Source organism: Periplaneta americana, chromosome 16 (assembly GCF_040183065.1).
Source record: "Periplaneta americana isolate PAMFEO1 chromosome 16, P.americana_PAMFEO1_priV1, whole genome shotgun sequence".
In the NCBI taxonomy this organism is placed as follows: Eukaryota; Metazoa; Arthropoda; class Insecta; order Blattodea; family Blattidae; genus Periplaneta; species Periplaneta americana.
Genome location: NC_091132.1, coordinates 115546601 through 115569549, shown reverse-complemented (window position 1 = coordinate 115569549; position 22949 = coordinate 115546601). Strand labels below are relative to the sequence as shown.

The following is a 22949-nucleotide window of genomic DNA, read 5'->3' as shown; positions in this document are numbered from 1 at the left end:
AATTGTAATACAGTAGAACCTCTATTATCCGTGGTAATGAAGGGGGTGGGCTGAATGGTTAATCGAAAAAATCGGGTAATCCGTACCATAAAAGATTTTGGTAAAATTAGTGAATAATACTTGCAATCTCATAAGCTCCTCTATGGTCTTGTATTGAATACGCTGGGTAGTGCATCAGAACTTCACTGATTTAAGTCTGCTTGTTAACAACGGGTTGTTAGTTGCAAGGAAATTCCTTTTAATGGTTGTCTGTTGAAAGATAGGAAGAGTGGACGTCTCATGTTGTAGATTTACGTATTTATACATTTTATCCTTGATTTTCATTAAATTGCATATAGTTGTGATTCCAATTTCGTATTCTGAGATGAGCCACAGTTTCTCGTTCCCCAAACCACTCTATTTGCACTTTTTGATACTTAGTACAACACGATTTCTTTTGATACCCGTAGAATAAATTTTATAAAGAAGTTACACAGTACGACAATTTGAACAGTAGACCATACTGTGTAAGAGCAAAGTCTTGTAATAATCCTCTCTCGAAAAAATAACGTGCTAATATAATGTACAGATATTTCTGTAGGAAAAAGAAAACGAGAGGGGCAAATCGCAATATAGCGAACGTAGAAGCTCTGCCCACGACCCCTTCCACTTTTCCCCTACTAGCTGAACAGACACTCTACGTGATAGGCGAGTGTTGTGTCGAGTACACATTTCATGTGGGAGGGGATAACTTCCTCTACTGGCGTTCGCTATATTGCGATTTATCCAATGAGAGAAAGATAGTCGGATGATCCGACAATCGGTTAATGGGGTGATGGATAATCGGGGTTCTACTGTATTGTAAAATTTTTACTTGTTCCACATCTGAAAGCTTCATTGCTCATATAAGATCTATGGAATAAAATAAATGAATGAATGAATGAATAAAGCAATAAACATCACGATTAGTATTTATTCTATTGAACAGCCCTTATACTCAACTCTCATGTTGGTGCATGACTGTTGAACATCTTCTGTAACCATCTCATTATGATACTTCTCAAATAACAAACTGCTTGTTCACTGTCACTGTCTGCAGTAAGTGTAGAACTGGTTCCTTTAGAAGGCTGTGCAAACTTGCATCCGTACATCAACAGATCCTCACAGTCTGAAACTGAGCCTACAACAGCTTTGCTTACCTGAAGTATTTCAAACATCTTTTGTGTGTTTATTATACTACATGTTGCTTTTGTATTTTCAAATGATAATACACTGTTTATGGTATGCAGAAACTTTCGGAGGTCCGTCAGTGTCAATTTTAATCCAACTTTGGATAAAAGATTTGACATTAACAGCAATATATGACGTGGAAGATGCTGAAGCACCAGTGATTTCCTTTTAATGTCACCAGGACTCTTCGATTCAGATGAACAACAGAAAGTATTCCATAAAGAATGCACAACATTAATTGTTGCACTGGTGAGAATGATGTCATCTGGGGTGAGATGTCTTATTATTTGATGCAACCAGGATATGAGGCCATTCTTGGACACGAGAACTTCAGCTGGCCCAGGAATCCTCACAACTGATTCAATCACTTCAAGGATCAATTTCTGAAAGAGATTCAGACAGGTATACGTACATTTTAAAAATAACCCTAAATAAATAAAAGAATTCATAATAAGGCATCAATTTCGAAATTGTGGAAAATATAATAAATATATTATGTGGATTGGAGTGGCCAAGCATTACGGGCCCAACAGATTTGGGACCCTTCAAGTATTCCCATTTCCAGTGTAGATGGAAACTGAATGTAGTTCTGAACTGTTGGAGATCATAAGTTCTAGAACACGAAGTACCCAAAAGTCTACTTCTGAAAAACACGTTAATTACAATAGTAACAGGTACATGAAGAGAAACGCGCTATTTACCTTCCATGCTGTGATAATCTCAGTCATAAATATAATATTTAAGATTGGAATATCACTGGACTTATGTTTGGTGCGCGAGGAACAATTCCCAAATTTACATCAGAGATCCTCAGAAAATTAAAGGTTCCTGATAAGATTCTTCAGACAATTGCATCAACCATTTTAAAATCTTCATTGAACATCATCCATCACCATCTCTATTCATCTTTACAATATTCAATGTATATTATTTATTTGCAATAAATTTTTATCGTTTTGATAGCTACCAAATCTTGTTGCAGAATATTCTTTTTTAAAATTTCATTATGTATTTTTTTAACATTAATTTATATTTTCTTTTTTGTTCATTTGAATTGATTAGGATGCCGATATTTTAAATCCAAGATTTGGACGGCTATCATTTCGATGATATTCTCTCTTATAAAGTTTTAACATAAAGACTAGTACTTTTTAAATGGCATTAACATTCACACTACGGTGACAATAATTTTCTTGGCCAAAAAGGGACATTACCACAGATTTTTGAGCCAAGAACATTTCAGGTACCACAATTAGGTCACTTTTTCTGAAAATAAATTCATGAAAATTATTCTCCTTTCACAAGTACATTATTCGAAATAAGCATCGGCATTCCTCCATATTATACAAATGAAGAGAACAATGAAAAGTAATTAACAGGTATGTAAAAGCTTGACTTGGCATACTTGTTCTTCTTGTCCACATAATGAATGCACCATCAGTTAATTACAGTAAAACCTAACAGAAATGCATAAACACACACCTGCAGACATGCATAGGCCTATACACAAGTTTTGGAAAAAGAGAAGTTTCAGGAATGCAATAATAAAAGTGTACACAATTATGTTATATTAAGTTCATATATATTCATTCATTCTGAGTGTTCTGCCCAAGAGCAGGTCTTTCACTGCAAACCCAGCATTTTCCAATCTTTCCTATCTTCCACCTTCCTCTTAAGACTCCGCATTTGATCCATGTATCTTATCTTAATGTTGTCTATCATCTGATATCTTCTCCTGCCCCAAACTTTTCTTCCATTCACTGTTCCTTCCAGTGCATCCTTTGGTAGGCAGTTTTTTCTTAGCCAGTGGCCCAGCCAATTTCCTTTTTCTCTTTCTCATTAGTTTCAGCATTATTATTTCTCCACCCATTCTTTCTAGCACAACTTCATTTCTTATTCAGTCTGTCCATTTCATATGCTCCACATGCACATGTGCACACGCAATCACACAGATTTAAATGGAAACTATAAAAAAATGTATAGTACTAACCTTGACGTCATCATCAGCAAGAACAGATGAGTAGAAACTCATAAGAAGTTTCAAAACTACACTTCTTTCACTCACTTGAAAATCTTTATCACTCTTCATTCCATCCCGAATTATTTGCAGTATCCATAGACGATACATCCTATTAATATAAAATTGACACAATTAAAAAACTTGCCAATAAGACATTCTGGTAACACTGCAACCTTATTCAGTTTCTCTCTAACTTTAGTTTTTAAAAATCTCTAATGTAATTTTAACGTCTCAGTAATTAAAATTCATTATTTTCTCTACATTTAATTATCTGGCTTCTGTTTATATCAAACAGAATTTTTACTTGCAGTTAAACTTCAACTTTTGTCCAATTAATACTTATTCCAACTTTAATATATTACTAGCTGAAAGTACCCGGCATTGCCCGGGTTTTCCTTTCTGCTTCTGTTTTCAAATGAACTGTTTGTTAAATTTTCGAAAATTTCGGAGACCCAACTATAGACAACCAAAAGGAATTGTTTTACTAAGCTTTCCTCGCACATAAAGATGAATCTTTACTTAACTTCACTTATATGAATTAATACTCCTTAGCCAAATGCCTGCCAGGTTTAACTAAATTTAAAACAATTGTAGATCAGGCACCGAAAAGAAAATATTTCATCATGTGCCTGACATTCAACTTTGTTTTAAATTTATATATTTATTTGTTTTGTTTATTTATCTCTGCCGGTCAGTTACCGCTAAATTTCAAGTGCTTTATCTTAGTCGTGGCTGTCAGCGTATTAAACACCATTAATTTTTCTGCTGTCTCCTTTCCTCCCCGCCACAAATGTGACGTTGTACGACTACAGAGGCGGAGAAAAAATAATTGTAAGATCTGTACATTTAACTGAAGCTGTGCTGACATACATTTCACGTAATTTCATGTCTATGTGTGCTTTCACTTGAATTACAGAGACAGCTGATGGTAATTAGAGAATTCTCTTGTTCCCAGTCTTAATCGTTGAGGTGTCATCGTGAGCCAAAATTTATCTATCGGTCGTACCAAAGAATCAATATATACGTATGTAATTCAATTTATATTGGAATATTTTTTACCCCTTGACAGCTGTACGCCCGCTTATATCATACCCGGCCTTTTTTAAAATATTACTTGAGATATTATATCTAACAAATTCAGAACATATTAAATATATTACTTTTTATTTTATATACAGAATGCAGATAGAGTATAATTTTGCAAGAAGTCATTATTCAGCATAAATAATAATATTTTGAAAGACATATGTTATAGAAAATGAAGTGACCGTTCTTTCCACAATGCTTGACATACTACACTGGCAACCTGATTACACAGATAAAATTTCGCAATAACACATTATTGGACATGGGCAATAATATTTTGAAAGATATATATTTTAGAATTAAGTAGTATATCGAAATGATAGCCGTCCAAATCTTGGATTTAAAATATCGGTATCCCAATCAATTCAAATGAACAAAAATAAAGAAAATATAAATTAATGTCTTATTTTCAGTGGGCTTGCGTATATTCACATACTACATTAGGAACATGACAAAAGTCTCATTGATATGCATACAATTCGTTTTCCCGTCTTTTGTATAAATGTGTATATATGTTTAGGTGTGCTCACTTGAAAGCAAGTTACGCAATTATTGACAATGTGAAAAACACGGAGATTTAAGTGAATGTCTGCAACTTTGAGTGACTATCCTTGAGCTTTATTTTACTACGGTCATTACGAATGCTAGTTGCACTGAAATGGCAGTTACTTAAAATCGAATGGCAAGTTACTGGCTATCATAAGAATATGTGGGATAAAAACATCTTTTCCTTTCGTTTTGCCAGTTAATACTGTCACTTCTATTACGTTTGTCATGAGTTTTTTCACTCCAATTCCTGTTCCATTGCATAATTCTTGTGGATCAATATTTCGCAATAGTACTATTGGTGATTCAATATTAAGTATTAAATTATGTGTTGGCAATCCTTGTGATTTTAAAGAATTTAAGAATTCAGTTTGATAAAACACAGTCTGCTCACTATCTACAACTGCATCGAGAAATTTATAATTCGGTCCTGGACTTCGTAAAGATACTTATTGTATGAATGATCTAGTTTTAGCCTTCATGATGTATCTACAATGTTATTTTATATCGTTTTGCTTTTTCCATGGCCTCATGAAAGTCTATGTTGAATACAACAGACAATAATAAAGAACAATTGACTATAGAAATTGCATTTTAGTACTATATATGAATGTTTGATCATATTTATTTTTATTTTTTACTTTTTTAATCAATTTAACGTCCATTTTAACAATTTTAATATAGCCTATGTTCTTCTCCGGGTTATGAAGATTAAATGTGCAAACTTTGGTACATATTGGACAAATCGTGTAGATTTGTATAGGGAACATACATACATACATACATACCCACATTCACTTTTATATATTAGATGATAAACTCGGATCATATCAGTAAGAATTTAAGCTGAAGCAAGCAACCAAAATGAAATTTTTGAATAGTAGTAGAAGAAATTATACGAAGAACAGATGATACACTGATAAAAAAAAAAACTAAAAGTGATATGTTTAGTATCATTGACCCTACGAAAAATATGCTAATTGTTTTTGGGAGAGAAGGAAAAAAAGTGGAAAAGAAAAGTTTTCAAATTCACTTTAGAAATGAAACAACATCGAAAATTATCGGAATGCCTAGAACACAAGTTATATACAAGAAAGTCAGAAAATATGTAAAAAAAAGAAGTATTTAGAAGAGTGCATCAAAAAGAACACATTAGAAGACAATGGAAAGTCTTTGATGATGATGATGATGATGATGATGATGATGATGATGATAGTGGAAGAGAAGTCGAATAAGAAAGTACTTATTTTATACTTTCCAATTATAAAACAGCTGATACAATAGAATTTGTGAATTATATTCAGAGCCAATCAATACTATTAGTATAACAAACTAGACTTCATTTACTAAGAAATAAATAGAACTTACCTGTATTCAATTTCAGAACTATGGAAGAAAGTGAAGAACTCAGGTACTGTGTTTACATCAAGGGATGATTTGGCTATGATGAAATTCTGTAGAGGAATATACATTGCATGATGAGTCTCTGGAAGAATGAGTGATGTTTGAGCTAGGAAAGTTGTTATGATGGAAGAGAGCTGTGGATATTTGGATGTGTTTGTTATATTTGCCACTCCATTTCGTATCGCATCTAAGAACTGCAGACCCAGTAGTCGCCCCTTGGCCCTTCTGTAAAAATAAAATTGATAAAAATAAAAACAACTAGTCACAAAGTGTGATATCACACATATGTCCAATGAGAAAGTGCAACTAAGGATGCAGGTAAAAGTAAAGTAAGGTCATCCCATTATAGACCATGGAGGCCCAAATGGCAAAAGGTTAAGCTCTCACTTGTACAGATAATGGCAAAAGGTTAAGCTCTCACTTGTACAGATAATCGACACTAACAGTAGTAGGGATATCAATCCTGTGTGACTGTCACCTTTAGTCCCAAAGGAACTACACTTGGTAACTATTTCTGTTAGGGGGTGAGTAAACACACCCCTGGAAGGATAAGATCAATGGAGAAAATCCATGACTCCACCAGGAATCAAATCTGTGACCTTTTAGCTTGGAGCATTATGTCTTACTGGCAATACTACCATGCATCCCCAGAAGGCAGAAGTGATGTTGATAATATCCTACATGTTTGACAAATTTCATAATAACGATAGTTTATATAAAGACGTGTAGGATAGGATTGGGACATTTTGAGAAAAAAGGATTTCTACACGATGTTAAAAATAAATAAGCATAAAAATGAGTAATTAAGGTAAAAAACGTAAATAAGTAATCAATCTCTAAATTCATTCTAAAATCACTCCTAATAGAAATATTATTTTCATAGTATTTTAGTACAGTAATTATTTAACGTAAGAGAGTGTAACATAATATAATAGAAAAAACCTGTTTCTTACATATGTATGAAAAATTATTAAATTATGGTTTATTTAACGATGCTCGCAACTGCAGAGGTTACATCAGCATCGCAGTGTGCCAGAATTTTGTCCTGCAGGAGTTTTTTTACATGCCAGTAAATCTACTGACATGAGCCTGTCCCATTTAAACACACTTAAATGCCATCGACCTGGGACGGGATCGAACCAGCAACCTCGAGATTAGAAGGCCAGCACTATACCGACTACGCTACTGAGGGCGACCATATGTATCACTTTGCATATGATACAATTGGAAGACAGATTGGTTTGTTCTTCCAACAATCAGCAATATAAAACCACACTCTCTTTAGCGTAAACTTTCTTTTTAAAATGTTCTATGTCGCAGCATTTCTTGAACAGAAAGCATACTGCTAGCTACATACATGTTTGTTTATAATGTCTATCATGTAGGCTGACTCGTATATTGCTAAACAAAACTGGGAATAAATATACTAAATAGTCACAAAGTCACTTATTCAGAATTTAGAAATATTAAACAGTGAATTCCCCAGAGTTTAATTTTAGATCTGTTATTGTTTCTAGTTTATATTAATGATTTAGCCTCAACTATAAGTAATTTATCCTGTGCAATCTTATTTGCAGATGATACAAATGTGATTCTATCAAGTAAACAATACAATCTCTTTATAAATACTTCTAATACAGTGCTGAATCTAATGAAGTAATGGTTTAGTGTCAGACAGTCAGAGATAGGAAATAAATAATAATTGTGAATGAAGTGACCGAAATAGCAAAAATACGGTATAATACAAAAGTCTATTGTATTGTGTCTGATAATGCCAGCAATATGGTAAAAATGAGGAAGTGTCATAAATTATAACATTCCACCTAAAACTCATATACTCAAATCTGCTGCCTTCTACTTCTATCAACAAACATTTCATCTGAAGTTATAATGTAAATATAGTTCTTAAAGCATTCAAACATCCAAAATATATAACAACTTTTGTCTAATGATGGTTCTGCAGCTAGTCTCATTGTCGACACCTACTAGCGCTCTCAACAACATGCCATGTCTGTTCCTTTGAAAATCAACATTACAACAATGTATAAACTGCCAGCCAATGATGAATATGCCATAATTTCAATATCAGTGAAATCTCACTTATTATTATTATTATTATTATTATTATTATTATTATTATTATTATTATTATTATTATTATGTTCTTTAGCAAGTGAATGAAAGAATATTGTGCTTCTAGATTCTATAAACCAGCACAGCAATACATGGCAGAAGTCAGAAAACAATATCACTGATGCAGTAGAACTATTTGCTTCACCCGCAATATCAAGGATAGAATCGTGGTGACGAACATAATGACCGCTGGAAAAATATATAGAAAGAATTCTGATTCTTTGCCAAGAGACACCACAAGAAAACAGGGGATTTGCTGATACAACTGCAAACATTTCAGCTTCATATGCGCAATTGGAGAGATTTTTTTCCGAATGAGCTCTAGTCCACAATGCTAACACTAATCATCTTTCATATGAAAAATACCGTATTTTCTCGAATACACTACGCACTTTCTTTCGAAATATACTAGTAAAACATACAGATGCGCGGCTTGTTCAAAATAAAGTTGGCAATATTGCCGATTTTTCTCCTGCGCAACTCCTAAGGTAGTAGTGCATGCTATTATCTTCCTGCGCAGTTATTTCAATTGTTAACATTGTTAAATGACATTTGGATTAGCATACATGTGTCAGAATGAAATTGAAATATGATAAGCGTATAGTTTGTGAGTCATATTTCAAATTCTGAAAACGAGTACCACTAAATGTTGTTGTTTTCTAATGCCAGGCGTTTGACAATAAAGTCATTTGACCTCTTGCACTCCAATATTTTTCAAAGATATTATCATGACCAGCCAATGAAGCACAGATTTGTTAAATGGCAAGTTGTAGCCGATTTAAGTGAACATCGTTTTTTAACGTTCTGGTGGCTACTTCATTCACACATAACCCCCAGAATGTCTGGAGGACCACACCTGCTGTTGGTCGACGGGTCCATTGGACCTAGCTGGGAGATCTTGTTGATCATCAGCTTTCCCTCCTTAAGCCACTGGAGGACGATTTTAGTGCCACAGCAGATCAGCACTAGGAACAGAAAAGTAGAAAGAGGAGGAAGGAAAGGGAAATGAACCCCTAGGCCTCGAATGCTCTAATGCCGTTGCAATCTTTACTTGCAACGAAGGACTTAAAATTAATTGAACTGTATTTGTGTTTAATTGTTTTTAATTTGTCGTGAATACATTTGCTGGCAGTTTTATTTTTATAATTTGAGGTTTTTTCTTTCTTTCTAAAGTGGGGTGTGTGGCTTATTTGAGAGCATGGGGTATTCGAGAAAATACGGTAATACTAAAAAATTTGCGTATATTTATTCCACACTCAAAACTAAAGATCAAATGTGTGATAATTACGGAATACATTTTCTTAGCAATGTTGGTTAAATTTTTAATGTACGCAAAATTAGGCAGTACTTGAATCTGGCAACGAATTATTTCAAATAAGGAAACCATTTTAAAATCAAGCCATATTATATCATCTTAGTACTTGTCTTTTGTCTTAAGTTCATTACACAAGTCCTGTTTTTGAAATTTCAGTAGAGGCTAACCAGAAAACATAATTAGTGTTATTTAATGCAGGAAGAGTTGAAGGCAACTGAGAAAGTGTGTTGCACCATAACCTCAAACTGAAATTTTTACGTAATAGTGCTGTATAACTCTTAAAATATAAAAAAAATTATGAATGAACATTAAAAGTGTTTCATGCGGAAGATTAATATTAATGAAGAGTTTTGAAACATCACTGGATTCAGTTTGTACTCAAATTTCTTGGGTGTAAATAACTAGTAAAAGAAACGAAAATTAAACCAATTGAGTTATTAAGGTTTAATGTGTCACAGTTAAACGTTAGTTTATTATGCAATGAATGAAACTTTTTTTCTTTTATTTTACTTTACTTTACATGCTTTACAAGCAAATTATGTGCATAATACTTTCATATTATAATTTACTCGCCCAACTCTGGTGCAGGATTAACTGAAACTCACCTAATGGCTTCTTCATGGAAGTACAATTTGGACACAACTTGGTATGCAGCAGCTCGTGTTTCCTCACAGCTGGATCCCAATGAAGCTAGAGTCAGTGCCAGCCCACCTGAACATATGAACTTGTGAGTCTGCACTATAGATGCAGGAGCCAGGAGATGAGTAAAGAGTGGCAAAAAGAAAGCTGGATCGTACACTTTGCATGTACAAATGTCTTTGTATATTTGAGAAGCCTGTAAAATTAGAAAATAGAAAAGGACAAGAGATGTAAACTTTACATATATAATTTTTTTTTTATGTTTAAGAAACCTGTAAGAGAATAATGGATGGAAAGAAGATGGAATCACTTAATACATATACATAAATGTTTGAGAATCCTGTGAGAAGATAAAATTTACACACACACAAATGTGTTTAGATAATTGAGAAACCTAAAAAAAAATAATGGAAAGAAAGAAAAAGGTGTATAATTTAATTTATATGTATAGATGTTAAATAGCAGACGAAAAAGGCAAATTATGAACTTCACTGTCTTAAAAAAAAAAAAAAAGAAAACAAAACAAAATTTCTAGACGACAACAATACAGTCAACAACTGTGTCAATGAGTTTCTACAATACTTCGTTCTTTTAAAGTTTCTTAGTAATTTATGAATAGTTATTACAAATTCGTAAGGGGAACAAAATGGGCCAAACGGCCCATACCATGATGTTGATGATGATAGTAATTTATGATAAACAGATCTATATATGTGTCATCACCTTGTGGTTGACACCATACATTTTTGTGTAAAAGAGCATTTATACATGAATGCATCTTCATTGGTTAAATAACATTCCAATTCCATATGAAATCAGTACATTATGTACTTTACTATCAAAATAACATCTCAAGAGAAAATATAAAAATGAAAAAAAAAAAAAAAAAAAAAAAAAAAATAGCAGGTGGGTACAAGATAAAAAAAAGAGTAAGCAATTAAGTAGAAGGTGTAGGAAAACAAAAAATTAAGAGAATAATGGACGGAAAGAAGATGGAATCACTTAATACATATACATAAATGTTTGAGAATCCTGTGAGAAGATAAAATTTACACACACACAAATGTGTTTAGATAATTGAGAAACCTAAAAAAAAATAATGGAAAGAAAGAAAAAGGTGTATAATTTAATTTATATGTATAGATGTTAAACAGCAGACGAAAAAGGCAAATTATGAACTTCACTGTCTTAAAAAAAAAAAAAGAAAACAAAACAAAATTTCTAGACGACAACAATACAGTCAACAACTGTGTCAATGAGTTTCTACAATACTTCGTTCTTTTAAAGTTTCTTAGTAATTTATGAATAGTTATTACAAATTCGTAAGGGGAACAAAATGGGCCAAACGGCCCATACCATGATGTTGATGATGATAGTAATTTATGATAAACAGATCTATATATGTGTCATCACCTTGTGGTTGACACCATACATTTTTGTGTAAAAGAGCATTTATACATGAATGCATCTTCATTGGTTAAATAACATTCCAATTCCATATGAAATCAGTACATTATGTACTTTACTATCAAAATAACATCTCAAGAGAAAATATAAAAATGAAAAAAAAAAAATAGCAGGTGGGTACAAGATAAAAAAAAGAGTAAGCAATTAAGTAGAAGGTGTAGGAAAACAAAAAATTTGTAAGTGAATAGTTGAAGGAAGACAAGGAGTTGAGTAGGAGCTGAAAACAAAAAAATAAAAAGTTAAGTAGAAGAGGAAGGAAAAAGAAAATAAGTAATTAGGTTTGCCATACGTCCTGGAAAACTGGGACTGTCCCTCTTACGAGAGTTGGAAAAAGTGTTCCAGTCGGTTTAGTAAAAATCCCGGATTTACAGAATATATATATTTTACGATAATATTATGTCATTTCTACTATGAAATGTATTTGAAATTTCCACCTCAGTTGTCTTATTAAAATTCGATTGTCATTAATCGATTGGAAACTTGACTACAACCACTTTGGTTTAAATTTCTGCAGTGCTTGGGAAAAGTGACTTAAGTCAGTTTCCACAAACCATTTTTGGTAATTTATTGACGACTTACACTGGTTTATGTCGATTTGATTTTTTTCTGTATGAATTATTGTAATGGGAGAAATACTTAGGTCTCTTTTTCCAAGCGAGCAGATGTTCCGTAAGTTGTCAATAAATTATCAAAAAAGGTTTGTGGAAACTGACTTATGTCACTTTTCCCAAGTACTGCAGAATTATCAATTAGTGTTGACAAGCTACCGAATGCGCTTCGTTATATTAAAATAACTTGGCTAAACATTCAGCAGGTTGGAGGAAGCAGGAAATTATTGTATTGTAAGAATCTCATTGTTTTTCTGTTTCAACAGTGGCTGTCATGATTATTATTATTATTATTATTATTATTATTATAATTATTATTATTATAATTATTATTATTGTTACTGTGACTATACCACCAAAACGTAAAATTAAATTTAAAGACGAGTAGTCAGCAGAATTTCCTGCAATGAAGAGAGGTCGCAATGAGTATGAAGAGGAATGCAAATTCTGCAGATAGGTTTAATTGAAATTATTTTTAATGTTAGAAAAAGAACAGATTTCCATTCTTTTAAAAATATCACAAGTGTGGTATTCTAAAAGAAAACTATATTTGTTCACAGTTGCTAAGTTACTTTTCAATTGCACATGGAGGGAAAAGTGGTATGTGGTGAAACAAAGGAATAAGCAGATGAGTAGAAGGAGAAAAAAAAAACTTACCTCAAGACCTCTACCCAGAGGAAAGTTTTTAAGTGTGTCCAATACAGTATCCATCTCAAGAAGATCTAATACTTGGCCTGTTTGAGGTTGCCTCCATAGAGACAACCCTACTTTAGATTTGACACTGTAATGACTGACAGCTGCTTCCCCCCACAGGTATGGCCGGTACTCATACAAACTCACTCCTTCAGCTTCATAGATTTGAAGTAACTGCAAATAATTTATATTATAAATAACTGTTTTCCTTGATATTAAAGTAACATGCAAGACTGTACTACAAAGAGTTTCGAGTTATAAGTCATACATACATACATACATACATACATACAGCATATACAGACAGAGTGATTCACTTGCCCCTTCCTTTTCAGTTTCAGTGTTTTATAAGATGCCCTCGAAATTGTGATACCTGTTTGTTGGAGATTTCAACGCAAAGTTAGAAATGAAACTTCTTTATCTGTAGGGTCTCATCTGCGCCATTCATTACTTAAAATAGGCAACTCTGCATTTCATTGGGTAACCGAGGAACTCATATTAGCACCAGACACTTTCGTTTGTTCTAAAAATAGGATGATGAAGCACCTATGACAGGTTAGTTTGTGCTGACTATTACACTTTTACTACGCCATACTACTTTCGACCAATAAAACAGTATGAAAGGACGTTTTTCAACCAATCATGGCTGCTTATCACACAATTTTATCGCTTCCCTAGCATTTGTTCCTTTGTTTGCCAACATTTCAAACTGCAAATTCTTTACAGTACTATAAAACACACTTTGCGATAGTCATTTGTTTCCTGCATAAATAGTCGACTGAAAATGGCGGCTCCATTCAAACATTTTGGTGAAGGTAACATTAGCGAAGTAGAATTTTAGTAAGTCAATCAATATCTACTTTTTTGTATTAGAGTATTTTATTTCTTGTAATCTTTATATACTTTATTCTGTTTTTATTACCTCCCTACCATTTGTTTCTTTATTTGGCAACATTTCAAACTGAAAATTCTTTACAGTACTATAAAACATGCTTTGCGATCAACATTTGTTTACGGCATAGACAATCAACTGAGACGTTTTGGTGAAGTTAACATTAATGAAATACAACACTTCTCTGCTACACTTTATCTGACAAGCCATAAGTACTGACCCCAATAGAATTGCAAATATCCGTGATTTATGCAAATCTAGTCTTTCACACAGAGATTGTGTGCACTCGTTGTGGGTCTCTGGCGTTTCGTCAGCCCACGCGAGTTGTGTGGATATAAAGGAAAAAGTTGAGACGGTGTCGGGTGGAGTTCCCGGGTAGCTCAGTGGTAGAGCGCTGGTACGTTCAACCAGAGGTCCCGGGATCGATATCCGGCCCCGGAACAATTTTTCCCTTGAAATTATTCAAATCCGTGATTTGTTCTTTCAAATGATTCACATGCAACCCATAAACTGGGAATGAACTTAGGGAAATGCAGTAGATGACTAACTTTACAATTCTGCTGGATTTTATTGAGCCATACTCGTAGAGTCAGGGTATGGCAGTCCTGGCATTGTACACGTTTCATATTCCGAAGTTTCTGGGATAGTATAGAATGTCGTAGAAATATAGACAAAAAACTATGGAATGTTTCTTGGTTCCTACAGGGCAATTCCATGGTTCAGGCGTAAAATTCGGAAGATTTTTACACCATATTTTTTTTTAATAATGTCTTTGGAAATCAAGTAATCTTCTCACATTGCCTGAGAATATCAATCTGAAGATGTTAAATGTTATGGTTTATTTAACTACACTCGTAACTGCAGAGGTTATGTCAGCGTTGCCAGATGTGCCGGAATTTTGTCCTGCAGGAGTTCTTCTACATGTCAGTAAATGTACTGACATGAGCCTGTCGGATTTAAGCACACTTAAATCCCATCGACCTGGCCTGGGATCAAACCCGCAACCTTGGGCATTCAATCTGAAGAACTTTTTATCATTGAGTTTCTATCTAAAAATTCATTTTTACTAGGTATAATATAAAAATTCATAGTGTCAGATGTAAAGCACAAAAAATCAGTTTATGTAACATCACCTAGTTTAATATGAAAACTCTGTGAAGTGTAGTACTTCAGTTCGGTAAAGTAATTTTCATTTTTAAGTTACAATAAGAACACAATTCCCACCCTATTTGCTGCTTCACATTCTTAAGAAAGTAAATTTCTTTTAATGTCAAATGTAAAATTGTTGGTGTTGACGTAAAATGTCTGAAATATGTTGGCATCAGATACAGGTAATTTTTGTTGCTCTTTTTTTTTTTCACTTATTTAATTAAAATAAGAGCTGAGTATTTTTATTTCTATGTTATTATGAAATTACAATTTAATTATTGTATTTATTTACAGTGCTCATGCAACAGCTTTATAAAATAAAATTATTCTGAGTTTCATTTACTAAAGATAATGAAAAAAATGGGCCAGTCTTTACAAACAGCCTTTCATATCACATCATGTATGCATATTAGAAATAACACATACATATGAAATAGGTAAAACTAAATTAAATTAAAATCTGCAGACTGATTAATTAATAGAATTTTTATATGCTGTAAATTGAATGGTAGTCTGTATAGCTCAATTGATGAATTGTATATGCTGTAAATTGTATAGTAGTTTGTATAGCTGAACTGATGAATTGTTTATGATTATAAATTGAATTTATCTACATACTTGATATTAATTGTACAAATTCGTATAGCTTAATGAAAGTATGCTTGTAAATTGAATTAATCTGCTTACTTTGTATTGTATATGTTTGTATAGTTTTGGCCGATGAATTGTATATGCTTTAAATTGAATAGTAATCTGTATAGCTCTATTGATAAATTGTTTGTGTTTGTAATTTGAAGTAGTTTGCATGAAATGTATTATCAATTTCTGTATATCACAACTGATTGTTTATGCCTTGAATTTAATTAACTTGTTTTGTATTATACATATAGCTCAACTGATGAATGATTGTTTGCATTTGTAAATTTAATAATCTGATTGGCTATGTATTGCATATTTTTAGTAGAGCCATCGATATAGCTCAGTCGGCAGACTCACTGGGCTGCTGATCTGGAGCTGCGTTCGGGCTTGGGTTGGATCCCCCTCTGGAATCATTGAATGGTTTCTTCCGAGGTTTTCCCCAGCCGTGGGACTGAAGCCGGATGGTCTATGGCAAGTCCTCGGCATCACTTCATTTACCCCTTTGATTTGATTACCTGGTTGGGTTTTTCCGAGGTTTTCCCCAATCAAAAGGCAAATGCCGGGTAATCTTTTGGCGAATCCTCGGACCTCACCTCATCATTGTAGAAAATTACTACGTTGTAAAACTGTAAAAATTGTAAAATATTGTAAAAATTTGTAAAAATGTAATTGTAATATTGTAAAATTTTGACTTGTTTCACATCTTAAAGCTTCATTGCTCATGTAAGATCTATGGAAGATAATAAATGAATGAATAAAGAAATAGTGACCTCGAGTACCTCCACAGGGTACGGAGCTTCAATCTTCTTAACAATGCCTCTTTTGAAATATGTAATGCAGTCCACTTGTTCAGCCAATAATAGTATTTTCCAGATTTTGATCGGTGCAGTAGAGGAAGCGCAAAGAAAGCTTGACCATTTGACTGATGCGCAGAGAATGATATTTGGTCCTCGTTCTGCCATGCTCGTTACAGTGCTGCTATGAATCACCTAATGCAGGGCACATTCGAAAGCGCGGTCTTGAACTGTTCGTATCGTGGAGTGTTGCTGTGCAGAATGGGTAGAAGCTAGCGTTTGCATTACATATTCTGCGTTTTATCTCTGATATCAGGAGTTTTATGTAGTTCAAAGTGTGTTTGTTAAATAACAGAGTTCTGTATAACATTCTATGTACTTAACAATGGCCCCCGTTTCGCTCTAAATTAGGAAGTGCTATTAAAACATTACACAGTCAAACTAGGGAATTATTTATAACGTTTATAAATTTATGAAAAACGAAACAGGCTCCACTCATAACATAAGGAGTTGTTGTTTTCTAATGCCAAGCGTTTGACAATAAAGTCATTTGACCTCTTGTACTCCAATATTTTTCAAAGATATTATCATGGCCAGCCACTGAAGCACAGATTTTGAGGTGTTCCGAATCCATTTCTTGGTTTGAGTTGCACAATGGGCAGTTAGGGGACTGATATATTCCAATTCTATGCAGTTGTTTGGCCAAACAATCATGGCCTGTTGCCAATCTAAATGCAGCTACAGACGATTTTCGTGGTAAATCGGGAATTAACTGTGGATTATGATGCAGAGAGTTCCATTTTTTCCCTTGAGATTGTGTTATCAAATTTTGTTTGTTGAAGTCTAAGTATGTAGATTTAATAAATCTCTTCACAGAGTAATACGTAGATTCAGTAACAGGTCTGTAAGTAGCAGTGCTGCCCTTCTTTGCTAAAGCATCCGCTTTCTCGTTTCCCAGGATTCCACAGTGGGATGGTATCCATTGGAATACAATTCTTTTATTGAGTGATATTAATTGAGAGAGCATTTTAGTTATTTCTGCTGTTTGAGATGAAGGTGTGTGTTTAGAGACTATTGATAGAATAGCTGCTTTGGAGTCTAACAATATAACTGCATTCTTCAATTTATTGATGTGGCATAGAAGATTCCTGAGACTTTCACTTATTGCAATGATTTCTCCATCAAAACTTGTTGTTCCATATCCAAGAGATCTATAAAGTGAGAAGAGACAGCACGTAACACCTGCACCGGCACCTTGTTCTCTGGAGATCAAGGATCCGTCAGTGTATAAATGAAGCCAGTTTTGTGGAGGGTACCTAATATTAATTGTCTCTAGAGACAATTGTTTTAGTATTTCAGTGTTTACTTCTGATTTCAGTATTTCTTCTGTTAAATTTAGATTATATTCTATATTTAATAGAGTTAAAGGGTTTGGTTTAATTTGTAAGTTTTCTTTTAAATTCGGTATATTGATTTTCTGTTTTAATTCTTGAACAATGGATATGAAACTTTTTTGAGTTTTCAATCTACAGAGAGGACTGTATGAATGCCAATTGTTTCCTGGTAATCTGATAAGTTTTTCATATTGAATCAGTGCTTTTTCTTCTATTGTCATTTTGATACTGTTAATATTAGTGAGGAATCTCATAGAATCTATTGGAGTTGTTTTGATTCCACCAGTAATGAGTCTGAGAGCTTGGTTTTGAACATATTCTATTTCTTTTATGAAAGGTGAAGTAATTAAAATTTCTCCGCAGTATGTCAGCACTGGCTGTATAAACATTTTGTATGTGGTGTTCAAAGTATTCCTAGAGCATCCCCATTTCTTTCCTGCTAGTCTTTTTAGAAGGGAGATTCTTTTACGAGCTTTTTCAGAAATGTATTTCAAATAGTTGCTCCATGTTAACTTACTATCGAAAATAACTCCAAGATATTTGGATTCATAAGTCCTAGGAAGGTGTTGGCCATTGTATTGGATATTGAATTCTCTTTCTTTTTTACCAAGTGAAAATATTTGGTAGTTACTTTTGCTTAAATTGCGTGTCATCAAATTTGATGTATTCCATTCATGTAGTTGATTTAGAGCTTTAAGAGCAGAATTTTGAATTTTGTCTCTATGTCTGTAAGATCCGGAAGTCCACAAAACTATATCATCTACAAGTAGTGCTGTTTTCATGTTTGATTCCTCTAATAGGGAGGGTAAGTCATTTATATAAATATTGAATAAAGTTGTGCTGAGGACAGCACCCTGAGGTAGACCTCGATATGTTTGTCTGTAACTAGAAAGTGAGTTATTGAATTTAGTGGCAATGAATCTTTGACTAAGGAATTCTGATATCCATCTAAATATACTGCTGGAGATACCTAATTTCTGGAGTTTTAGTAATAATTTATTTCTCCAAACAGAGTCATATGCTAACTGAAAGTCAATAAATATTGCCAAGGTATCTTCTTTCTTGTTAAAACTGTCTTTTATTTCTTGATTGAGGCATATGACTTGTTCATTGGTAGAGCGTAGTTGTCGAAAGCTGGCTTGTCTTGGTGATAAAAGATTTTGGGATTTTAAATACCAAGTTAATCTGTTGGAGATCATGGACTCCATGATTTTTGCTATCATGCTTAATAGTGCTATTGGTCGATAACTATTAACATCATGAGCAGGTTTCCCTTTTTTGTGAATTGGTGCAATGATTGCTTTTTTCCAAGCTGCAGGAATTGAGGTGTTCCATAATAAATTGAAAATGGATAAAAGTACAGACTTGGCTTTTTCCCCCCAGGTAACATAAGGAGTATATACAGATTAAAATAAACCGACCATAGTACCCTAGTTATCGGAACATTTTAATAAAATCACATAGTATTATGGCCGGTTTGTCCAAGTAATGTTTAATTTGGCTTAACAAATGTTAAATTAACAGCTGGTTTATTTTTAACATTTTGTTAAGATTTTTTTCATTTTTCCAACATAATTTTGTTTAAAATAACCAACACTTAACTTTAACTGTCGTTAATACTATTCTAACTACTCAACAGCAGTTGGTAATGATTTTGCATATATAAGACAACTTCTTATTGGCTGATATTATTATTTAAATTCTGTACTGTAGAATATGTCATGAAACATGTGTAAAATCGTAACCTGTTACAGTAGCCATGATTCATACAGTACAGAGAGTTGATAAATGAAAGTTGCATTGACTACTATTGAATAATAATAATTATTATACGTATGGTTATATTTTATAATGCTAAATATGAATTTCTGTTTAGAAAAACTCAGCATTATTACCACCAGGTGACAATAATTACACGAATGTGTGTGTAGTACACAAAACCCCGAGGAGAATTCCGTATCATATAAAATTCTCTAATTCAGGTCCATGTATAAATTATATGTACTTTAGTCCTAAAGAAGCAATTGCTGCTGAAACATTTTATTATTTACTCACTGTGTATTTTGAAGCACTATTGATATCGGCTATAGTTGAAGAGCCAGTAACATAGAATCTAGAGTTAATAGTAGCTGGTGAATTGGAACAAGTGGCCTATTTCTGTTTATAGGATATTCAAATCTGACTTCAATTTCTTGCCACGTTGAGATCGCACATTTCCTCAATATTAAATGGATAATAGCTCAGCATCGAAATAAGTGTCAGTATGATAATCAGTTGACTTATAAAGATTATCTTCCCTATATTAATATTCCAAAATATTTTTGAAATTATATATTACCAGTCTTATGGCCGGTTTCACAAAGCTTCATTAATGTATTTACTGGTTCATTAAATCATTTTTATATCTCACCAAGCATCTTTAGCCTAACAAACCAGTAAAACTATCATTAAATTTAGTGATAGAAATTTCCGTCTTTAAATTTTTAATTATTCATTAGTTGCAATATAAAATGGCGGAACGTTTCGACACAGAATTGTTATATCTGGAATTGCTCGAAAATTAAGAGTCAAATGGAGATAATGTTAACCATTTAAAAACCGATCATTTTGAAAATTTGAATGACATAAAAATTCACAAAAGATACCGCGTCACGAAGATCGTGGAACCGGTACTCAAAATTTTAGAAGAAACTGATTGTAGGTTAGAATATCATAAAAACGGCTGAGACAAAGCTGAAACTAGTCAACTAGGTAACATACAACTGAGTTTTATTTTAAGACATGAAAGTGATTATTATAACTACATACCAGTATATCTAAGAAATATTAGTAAATAAATACATAATGTGCATTCAAACAACAAAACTTAATTGGTATATTAACTTTCATTTATTAGAATTATATTACAGCTAGCGATAAGATATGTTTGCACTGGCTTTAAAACAGAAGCAAAAGAGCTGGATTCTTGGAATTTATAATCGTTTTCTTTCCGATGGAAATTTAATTTTCCAGCAGGATAATCACCCCGCGCACTCCGCCATATACGTTCAAAGATGGTTCACGGAAAAGCACGAAAAAGAGGAGGATTGACAAATATCGAGACATCCCACCTCAAAATCCAGATCAGTTCTGGGATCAAGTTCTGGCTACCTGGGAAGATTTCGCTAAGGACCAGAACTATTTCCGCGATCTGGTGGACTCAATGCCCCGAAAATGCCAGGCAGTGATAGACGCCGGTGGCATGTGGACAATGTATTAGATCCACATGTGTATTTCTTTTATTTTTCTTTAATTTGTTTGTTTATCTTTGTTTTATTTCGGGAAGAAAATTGATCTCCCAAGAGTTTTTTAAATTCTCCTAGTGGAGCCAGAGTTGCGAAATAATTTGTTCCACTACGCAAAATTAAAAAAAAAAAATGAAAGGTAACATGCATAAAAATTAGTTACGTTGATAAAAAAAAAGGGTTACCACCGAGATTCGAACACGGGTCCCTGGGATGCCAAGCCAACTCGCTACTGACTGCGCCATCAGAGAGTTGTGACGTAACCAGCGCGACGAGGCACATATAGGAGCTCGGATTGAAGCCTACGGAGACACCGCACATATAAACGTACTCGTGTAAATATTTTTATGTTCAGTACTAGTTAATGTTTCATTTGGACTGATTTACTGAAGCTTGGTGAAACCGGCCCTTACTCTAAACATTCCTCAAAGAGAAACATAACATGTTATTTTCACAACTTTTGTCTGAACAGCTGTGGTGTTATCCGCCATGTTTAACTGTTTGTTAAATGAGTTAACGGCCTGAAATCCTACATTTAAAGTTAACAAACGGTTAAGAAGCTGTTAAGCCAAACTGGTGTTGAACAAATGGAAAAACTGTATTTAACAAACTGTTGAAGGTTTAACAGTCGTTAAGTGTTCTAACAATACTTGGACAAACCGGCCCTTAGTGTTTTATTACAATGTCAAATATCAATTATTACACGATTACATATTTCTTATAGCATCTTTGTCATTTCATTCAGTGATTTTATATGTAAAAAAAATTCGTGCTTCTGTATTTTCAACAATGTTATGTTATTAGTTACTCTGCAACAAGGTTTACATTACGTTACATGCGCTGTGATAAATCTCACTCGAAACATCAAGCCTGCAGATGACTGAGAACTGCCAATCAAATCGAAGCGAGGTCGAGTGCACCCGAACGTTACCATAAGTTCGAGCAGCTTACCGTGGCAAGCTCTTCTTGCGTCTGCCCCACTTTCACCTCTACTTTATTCATTTTAACTGACTGCACGTCACTTGGGTAAAGCATATTGTCATATCTGACAACTACCCAGTTCTGTTTAGGCGTCAATGCCATTATACCTATAGGTTTAGTCATTTCTCATTACATTATCAGTAAGCCTATCTGATGAAGCATCATCATCCTCATTATCAGAGGAAGTGAAGGAGTTTCTCTCACCAAAACACACTTATTATTCAGAGCAGAGACATAATGAATGCTGTGTGTGTTTGGAACAGGAATAGAATCAACAACTCACTTTTCACATAGCCTACGTAATCTTGGCTCCCTTCAGGAACTGAGAATGCCTTTCATCAAAACATGACTGACACTGTTAACATGAGAAATTCTGTATTTACGAGCTATAGACTTACCTGTAAAACAAGTTGGTCTGATAGCTCCAGAGTTGCATTATAAGAACTCAGAAATACTGGAACATGTGAAGCTGACATTACTGACGGATCTTTCTGGACAAGTATGAGCAACAGTGCTAGAATTTTAGCTGAAATTAAAAAGTAACAAATATAGAAATGTTAAAAAAATACATATACCAAGATACAGATCATTATCACCTTAGTAATAATGCTTTACAGAATCTGATTTCTTCATAATATACAAGGTGAATCAGAAGTCTGAAACTATATAAATATCTTCCATATGCTTGATTTTCGA

At 33.5% G+C, this 22949-nt stretch overlaps 1 protein-coding gene across 2 annotated transcripts in view; it reads right to left on the bottom strand.

The window, feature by feature from the left end:
* Positions 1-935: 935 nt before the first annotated feature.
* Positions 936-22949, bottom strand: part of LOC138691124 (nucleolar pre-ribosomal-associated protein 1) — a 101875-nt gene continuing 79861 nt past the window's right edge. For both annotated transcript variants that reach the window (XM_069812857.1, XM_069812858.1), the window contains 6 exons: positions 22652-22779; positions 13085-13294; positions 10319-10548; positions 6230-6490; positions 3200-3338; positions 936-1592 (listed from right to left, as the gene is read on the bottom strand). In XM_069812857.1, coding sequence (XP_069668958.1) covers positions 984-1592; positions 3200-3338; positions 6230-6490; positions 10319-10548; positions 13085-13294; positions 22652-22779 — 1577 coding nt within the window. In that variant the 3' untranslated portion in view covers positions 936-983. The remainder of the gene's footprint in view (positions 1593-3199; positions 3339-6229; positions 6491-10318; positions 10549-13084; positions 13295-22651; positions 22780-22949) is intronic.